Source organism: Lycium barbarum, chromosome 1, assembly GCF_019175385.1.
Source record: "Lycium barbarum isolate Lr01 chromosome 1, ASM1917538v2, whole genome shotgun sequence".
NCBI classification, from domain to species: domain Eukaryota; kingdom Viridiplantae; phylum Streptophyta; class Magnoliopsida; order Solanales; family Solanaceae; genus Lycium; species Lycium barbarum.
Genome location: NC_083337.1, coordinates 125,541,902 through 125,549,781, shown reverse-complemented (window position 1 = coordinate 125,549,781; position 7,880 = coordinate 125,541,902). Strand labels below are relative to the sequence as shown.

At 36.5% G+C, this 7,880-nt stretch overlaps 1 protein-coding gene across 1 annotated transcript; it reads left to right on the top strand.

Moving 5' to 3' along the window:
- The first annotated feature begins 1,626 nt into the window (after positions 1–1,626).
- Positions 1,627–4,616, top strand: LOC132637461 (actin-7-like). The gene is made up of 5 exons (XM_060354543.1): positions 1,627–1,775; positions 2,769–2,838; positions 2,949–3,342; positions 3,431–4,044; positions 4,137–4,616. Exons 2-5 carry the CDS (start codon positions 2,779–2,781, stop codon positions 4,200–4,202), a joined length of 1,134 nt encoding a protein of 377 aa, XP_060210526.1. The 5' UTR covers positions 1,627–1,775; positions 2,769–2,778; the 3' UTR covers positions 4,203–4,616.
- Positions 4,617–7,880: the final 3,264 nt, after the last annotated feature.

Below are 7,880 nucleotides of genomic sequence, written 5' to 3'. Positions count from 1 at the left end.
AAAAAAATACATAGAAATAATAAACTTAATAAACAAAATACATAGAAATAATAAACAACAACAAGATAGCACAAATAATCTTTCAAAATTTCAGTTTTTCTTTCAAAGCATTTTTCTCGTGTTGAGTGCCTCTAAGGTTAGCCTTGAAAAAACTTTATTTTTCTTTGGATTCTTTTAACAAGACCTTCAAAAGGTCAATTTTTTCTTGAGCTTCCATAAGCTTAAACTACAAGTCAAACCTCATGGTAGCTCTAGTGATACGTGAGGTCACGATATCTCTATCAACAAGAGGCTTTTTAAACTTCGCCGCCACCGTTTTATCCACGGGAATACTATCTTCCCAATGAAAATGTTTGCAACCGCCCATATCCTATAAACATTACAAGAAAATTAGTTTTTTAAAGTAAAATATGTAGATAATGTGAACAAAATTTAAACCCTAAAAAATTGTGAAAACACTTACTTCGGACACTTTACAACGCCAAAAGCGATGCCCCGGATTATCTTGAGTCCTTGATGTTCTTAGCTTACAATAATGACCACATTCATAAACATCGGGTTCTATAACAAAGTTTGATATTTCAGAGCTTTGAGACATGATTTTAGGGGTATCTTAAGTATGTTGAGAGAGTGAAAATGGAAGAAGTGAAGAAGAGTAACTTGAAAAAATGAAGCCGGTGGGTTTTTTATTAAGCACCATTGCTCACTAATTTGGTGCGCAAAGGGTAGTTTGGTTACTTTTTTTTTTACTGGGTTATTTTGGCTTCCGAACCCACTTTTTGGGTCATTTAAGTTGCAAACTCCTATTACTACTATATCTCAATCTTGAACTAGCTGTGGTTAGTTATATAAATCCTCATTATCCATTCCACTCAAGTAAATCACATAATATTCTAATAATCAATAATTTCTCTTTTATTACCAATCATATATAGGCTCCCTACATTTTCTACTAACATATAAATATAAAACTTACAACGAACAATATTACAAAGAAAAGGAGTCAATTTAAGAAAAGGAGTCAATTTTTTTGTTTCGCAAAGCTATTCATTCTAATTAACAGAAATTAAACCAGTATTAGCACCGCCACCTAATTAAATTGTCAAAATATAAACATTCTGCAGTCTGATTAAAGAAAATCACGATTGACCTACAACTAATTTCAGCATGTTTGACTAAAGGTCTCATTGACAAAATTAAAAAAAGAATACAATTTTGATAGTAGCGTATAAATTTCACACTTGTTTGATGTTTTTTAACCGGGTTAAATGGTATGAGATATGGGTTGGTTAGTTAAATGGGTTTGGGTTTGGATTGAGTTAAATGAGATTGATGAGTTATATAAATTTATTATTAAAAAAATAGAATTTATGTGACATGACATGCCAATTAAGAGAGAAAGAGGGTGTTGTGTGTCTAATATATTTTGAGAAAAATAGTAAAAGGTGGGTGATATTCTAGTCTTAAAAGAAACAAAAGTGATATTAATAGATAATTCTCAATACATGGGTGACGGAATTTACTCTGCATTTTTGTGCTCACACCTCTTTTAATTCAAATTCAAAATGCAGACCAGATAATAATAATAATAATAATAATAAAAAAAGACAACAAAAAGGAAATTATAAATTCAAAGGTCCTCCCTGTTCCTGTATATATATATATAGTTGTCTACTGTCTTAACGCGTTCAACAGACTGTAGAGAGAGAAAGCTAGCAAGCCGGCCTTCCTCATTTGCTTTTCAGATCCATCTCTGTTATACTCTTTCCTTTTGGGTAAGCTAATCTCTGCTTAATCAGATCTTGTTTTTTTTAATCTGCTTGCTTTGTAGCGAAGATAATCGAAGTTCTGCTTTGAGATCTATAATAGTAACTGCTGTAATTCCTCATGTTCTTTTGTATTACTTTTTGTTGTTGTTCTAGTTTGTTTTCCTGATTTGTCTTATAAGTGAGTATAAGGTTAGATTTAGGGGGTTGTATTTTGGCGGAATTTTCCAGATCTGTTGTTATTTTCAAGTTGATCTGCTCTCACTTTTCCTAGATCTATTATTTTTTTTAGAGATAATGCTCAAAAATACACCTCAAGTATCACTTTTTTGCGAGTTTCCTACCTGAACTATTTTGATAAATTTTTGGTTAGAGATAATGGTTAAAAACATACCTGAAGTATCATTGAGTTTCTTACCTGAACTATTTTAATAAATAGTTGGTGATAGTTCAGGTAGGAAACGCAAACACCTTATAGTTCAGGGGTGAAACTCCCAAAAAAGTGATACTTTAGGTGTGTTTTTGACCATTTTCTCTTATTTTTACTATTGAATGCGATTGAAAGTTCAAAGCTACCTTCTTGTTGTTGTATACTTGGACTATATCCATTGTTTGGCTTTAGGATCTCTGCGTACTCATTTTGGTTACCGGAAAATTTAGCTGAACTGAGAATGAATATTGAACATTGAGGAATCATTTTCTGCTGGTATAAGGAAAAACAAACCTACTTTTTATGATGATAAGTGTTTAGTATTGTATTCAATTGTATTTGCCTTACGAGCTCTAAATTGTCCGGGGTTTAGACCATTTCATATCTCTAACTTGCAAGTGAACTGTCTATGACTAAAGACGTTTATGTTGAGTTTCCAATCAATCTGTATCGGGATGTCATTTTATGTGTTGATACCGTAATGTATATATTTTGTTAAGACAAGTGTGAATTTTTGACAAGAAGCATTCAACTCATACCAGGAGTGCTCATTTGACTTTCTTTTATTTCAGTTGAATAAAAATGGCAGATGGCGAGGATATTCAGCCCCTTGTTTGTGACAATGGAACTGGAATGGTTAAGGTAGTCTTAGTTGACTATTGTTTTTACAGGACATAATCGTGATAGATAACAGTTCAATGTAAGTGAACTGCATATTCTTTTTTTATGAGTAATTTGTGTTTGAAATGTAGGCAGGATTTGCTGGTGATGATGCTCCTAGAGCAGTGTTTCCCAGCATTGTGGGTCGTCCCCGGCACACTGGTGTTATGGTTGGAATGGGACAGAAGGACGCCTATGTGGGTGATGAAGCTCAATCTAAGAGAGGTATCTTGACCTTGAAATACCCGATTGAGCATGGTATAGTGAGCAATTGGGATGATATGGAGAAGATATGGCATCATACTTTTTACAATGAGCTTCGAGTTGCTCCAGAGGAACACCCTGTTCTCTTGACTGAGGCACCCCTTAATCCTAAGGCCAATAGAGAGAAGATGACCCAGATTATGTTTGAGACATTTAACGTTCCAGCTATGTATGTTGCTATCCAGGCCGTGCTTTCGTTGTATGCTAGCGGTCGTACCACTGGTTCGTACTAGTCCTTCCATGATCCAACTTTCTGTGCCTGATGAAATAACTGTGTTCGAAGTTTGACTTAATAAATTGTTTTTGACAGGTATTGTGTTGGACTCTGGTGATGGTGTGAGTCACACTGTCCCTATCTATGAAGGTTATGCTTTACCGCATGCCATTCTTCGTTTGGATCTTGCTGGTCGTGACCTTACTGATAGCTTGATGAAGATCCTCACTGAGAGAGGTTACATGTTCACCACCACTGCTGAACGGGAAATTGTCCGTGATATGAAGGAAAAGCTTGCGTATGTGGCTCTTGACTACGAACAGGAACTTGAAACTGCTAGGAGCAGTTCCTCCATTGAAAAGAACTATGAATTGCCAGATGGACAGGTTATCACCATTGGTGCTGAGAGGTTCCGTTGCCCAGAAGTTCTCTTCCAACCATCAATGATCGGAATGGAAGCTGCGGGTATCCATGAGACTACCTATAACTCCATCATGAAATGTGATGTAGATATTAGGAAGGACCTCTATGGTAACATTGTTCTCAGTGGTGGCTCCACCATGTTCCCTGGTATAGCTGATAGGATGAGCAAGGAAATCACTGCTTTGGCTCCAAGTAGCATGAAGATTAAGGTTGTTGCACCACCTGAGAGAAAGTACAGTGTCTGGATTGGAGGATCCATTCTTGCATCCCTCAGCACATTCCAGCAGGTGAGCTTTATTCTTCTTTGCATTGATTGTTCTCTATTACAAATTACATTTACTAGTTAGACTGAATATGTGTTGTCTTTGTGCTTGATCAGATGTGGATCTCAAAGGGAGAGTATGATGAGTCTGGTCCTTCCATCGTCCACAGGAAGTGCTTCTAAGGTGCTGTTATATGTACTTAAAGTGCAAGTTTCCTGTTTGTTTTCCCGGTTTTGCTATTATGTCCCCAGTAAATTTGGTTTTGCTGGATGGAGAAGTTGGTGGTGGGGCTTTGGATGCATGGTAACAAACAACGAATTGCCAGTATATCTCATGTTTCAATTTGATGTGGTTAATGTTGTCTACATACTTGTGAGGTGCCCCATGCATTGCCCTTTTCTGTCTGGTACCATTGCTTGGTCGAAGTCTCTTTTTTAGGTTGTTTGTAGTTGGAGGAGAGTGATTGTGATGTTTTTTCCTTGTCTTTTCTCTCATTTTCTCCTTTATCTGATTTCGCTCTTTTGTGGTTCTTTCTTTTTCTTGGAAACAATAATGTCAATATTTATTGAATGAGAAAATTCCTATATTATATATCAGTTTGAGGAATCACTATTGTTTGTGGATGCATGAAGTCAACTTTATATAGGCAATCTTTTGTATTCTATTGTTGCTGTGTAGGATGTGGAAGTGATATTCTCTTTCTCTGTTTGGCATTTTGCAGCAAACGTTTTGAGGCTGTAAAATATTAATAGCAGATCACCCTTGGATGAGGGGTCTCCACATTGCCTGTTATAAATTTGTTTCTTTTCATAAATACACAGTATATATCTATTGATTTGACCTTTTGTTTTAGGACAAACCTACTGTGGGATCGGAGGGATTTTTCAATTTTTTTTCATGAGTTTATTGATGGTTAGTTTAACTTAGTTTAAATGGCCTGTATGCCCTCGCGCTAAACTATTTTGATTATACAAGCAACGATAAGTTATATTGCAAGACAGAACGAAACCAAGACTTGATGCATCTTCTTTCCTTTTATGGAAGATAATGTAAATTTGGATACTAGGACACGTTAAGTAGGGAACTTGATGGAATGTTTTAAGGATCTAAAAGGGGATAGGCTTTGTAACTTGTGCTTAGGAGTGTGCCATTTGCTTGGGCTGCAAAACTTCAATTCTCCCTAATGTAGTTTTCAATTTTGAATTGTTAAAAAAGTTTGAATACAAGATATTTCCTTTAAGTTGGATGGTTTCCAATATCGAATTATTTAAGTTATTGTGAGTTTGCATGGAGAGAAGAAGGCGGGTTGGATCTTTTTGATTATTAGAGAATACAAAGCAGAATAAGAAAGCACATCTTCTTTTTCCTTTTTCTTCTTGCTGGTGTTTCTTACATCTTTGATTGCGGGGGTTGTAGTCTCCTCTCTATATACCATTCAGGTATTTAAACAACATATCAGGATTCGATACACTTATTACTATAACATAGGAAGTCTTCTCTTTGGGTGTGCTTGGTATGAAGGAAAACGTTTTTCATGAAAAAAAGTTTTCTAGGAAAGTCGGTGGTGTTTTACTTATTTTCTTGTGTTCGGTACATAAGCAAAATATATTATCAAAAATGTATTTGTACATAATCTAGATAAATATTAGTATGAAATTTTGGGGTTGGGTGTAGGGGTGTGGGGTGGTGGGGATAGAGGGGCTACAAGCAATGAAGATGAGTTGTGTAGGGTGGGAAGGGCACAATCAGTGTGGAAAGTCATTTGTGGGACTTGTTTCGAGTAGGGAATTTTTTTTCCTCATTTTTAGGAACTGATTTTCCAATAAAAAATGTTTTTCAAAATTTTTTTGACTAACCAAACATGAAAAAGATTAAAAAACACTCTCTTCATACCGAACACACCCTCAGGCTCTTAATTTTTCCCTTGAACGTGCATACCACAACTTAAAAGTGGAAGAAAAACAGAAGACAAAAATATACAAGGAATATATAATCCGTATCTCTTTATCACTTTGTCACACGTGGTCTGTCAAACTAAGGAATAATGTCACGATCCAATTTGGTTAAACAGCGATGACCAAATTGATTAATATTTTAATAATCAATCATAAATTTTGATTAATATTTTAATAAGTTATTATAATATTGTTTATGTCTTTTTTAAATATTGATCTTATAATGTTAAGTTAATCTAATGTAATTTAATTTTAAAGTTTAGTCATATTTGTTTACCCTGGATTTAGGTAATCAATTAAATTTGTGAGTGTAGTGTAGGATATGTGGATAAATTTTAATCTATTTTGGGTTAATATGAAACGTATAAGAACCCGTGTGTAAAGGAAAGAATATGTATATGAATATATATATATCAACAACTTGAGACTAAGATGTAAACGTTGATGATTAGAGCTAATATGATATTGAAAGAAAGATTTTAACTCCACAGATTCGGGCTAAAGAGAAAGAAAGACAATGCTTTAATGTATTTTTTGCTATTACAATATTCTAGATCTTGAGAAGCCAACCCTTAAAAGTAGGAAAATGCCCCCTATTTATAGTTTTGCCTTATGGGCCTTGCATACAATATAAAACCCTTTTAGATTAAAGAAAACCCTAAAAGGATAAGATTGGGTCGTATGGTTTGACACCCGTACGGTTGTCGGTACAATGTGACAGAACGATCTTGACGCATGGCAATTTTGTAACTGATTAACCGGACTAACAGCCACGATCAACCCGGTCATAGAGAAACCGAACTAACGACCACGATCAACCCGGTTATGGAGAAACCGGACTGGCTGTGATGCGGAGTACGGTCCGGAGATACCGGACCAAACAAATTTGCTTCTCCTTTCTCAGATCAGCCGCAGCTGGAGCAATTCCACCAGTCCGAAGGAAAGACTCGGTACTCATGCCTGTCTCTTCTTATCCCCAGTCCCCGGTCTTGCATACATCCAGTTTTTACCGTATACAGATAGTTCCCACACTTCCCGGACCGTAGTTTTATCGGAGTAACGGGAAGTGGATGAGTCACCAAACCGGCGGTTTCATAAGCTCATTCTTATATTTTCATTTTGGCGGGAACAGTTATATCACGTCCCTCTGCCATCAGCCACGTGTCTCATCCCGAACGGTCAACTTCGGTAACCGCCGTAACGCACGTCGTTTCAAATCACGTCTCATTAACTTTTAGACACATGGCATCCCCCGGTTGGCCAACCGCTACAGTTACCACGCCTATATAAGGTCATGCACCCCTTCATTTCACCATTTTACTTCTTCATTTTCTCACTTCTTCACTTCTGATCATCTTCATCTCATATTTTCTGCTGATTTCAACCGTTTTCATCCTTCAACTTATTGCTTATATTGATTGTAAGAAAATCAACTTTGCCAACCTTTCCTCTGCTGCTTTTCGATTGAAAGTGCTAATTTGTTTCTTCTCTCACTTTGCCATTTTGAATTTTTTCAACTGCTTCTTTACCCTCTCTTATTTTTTAACTTGTTTCTTCTCCCTTATCGAATTCACCAAATCTCCTTTTCCACATCTTCCAAATGTCTGTCAACACCGAAACCACCTCCCAGGATGTTCCCTCGGTTTCTTCTCAAGGAGCCGAGCCAACCTCACAACCCAAGGGTAAAACCGTCGTTGAGCCTACTGCTTTGGACATAGTACCGTCCAAACCCAACTACAACAAAGAATTTGAAGTTGAGAAGCCTTCTCCGATTGCCGATAGAGGGTTCGATGTAAGGCGATATCCTTCGTCCATCACCGAGGATAAACTTGACCAGGTCCGGGCTGATTGCGGATGGAATAATCATCCGGTGCAAGTGTTCACCCACGAGCCTGACGAATCTAT

What these genes read in the sequence shown, in the direction of transcription:
- LOC132637461 (XM_060354543.1), top strand. Translation starts at nt 2,779, where the DNA reads ATGGCAGATGGCGAGGATATTCAGCCCCTTGTTTGTGACAATGGAACT. An exon ending in ATGGAACTGGAATGGTTAAG is followed by an intron (nt 2,839 to 2,948) that starts GTAGTCTTAGTT and finishes TTTGAAATGTAG; the next exon opens with GCAGGATTTGCTGGTGATGA. An exon ending in TGCTAGCGGTCGTACCACTG is followed by an intron (nt 3,343 to 3,430) that starts GTTCGTACTAGT and finishes TGTTTTTGACAG; the next exon opens with GTATTGTGTTGGACTCTGGT.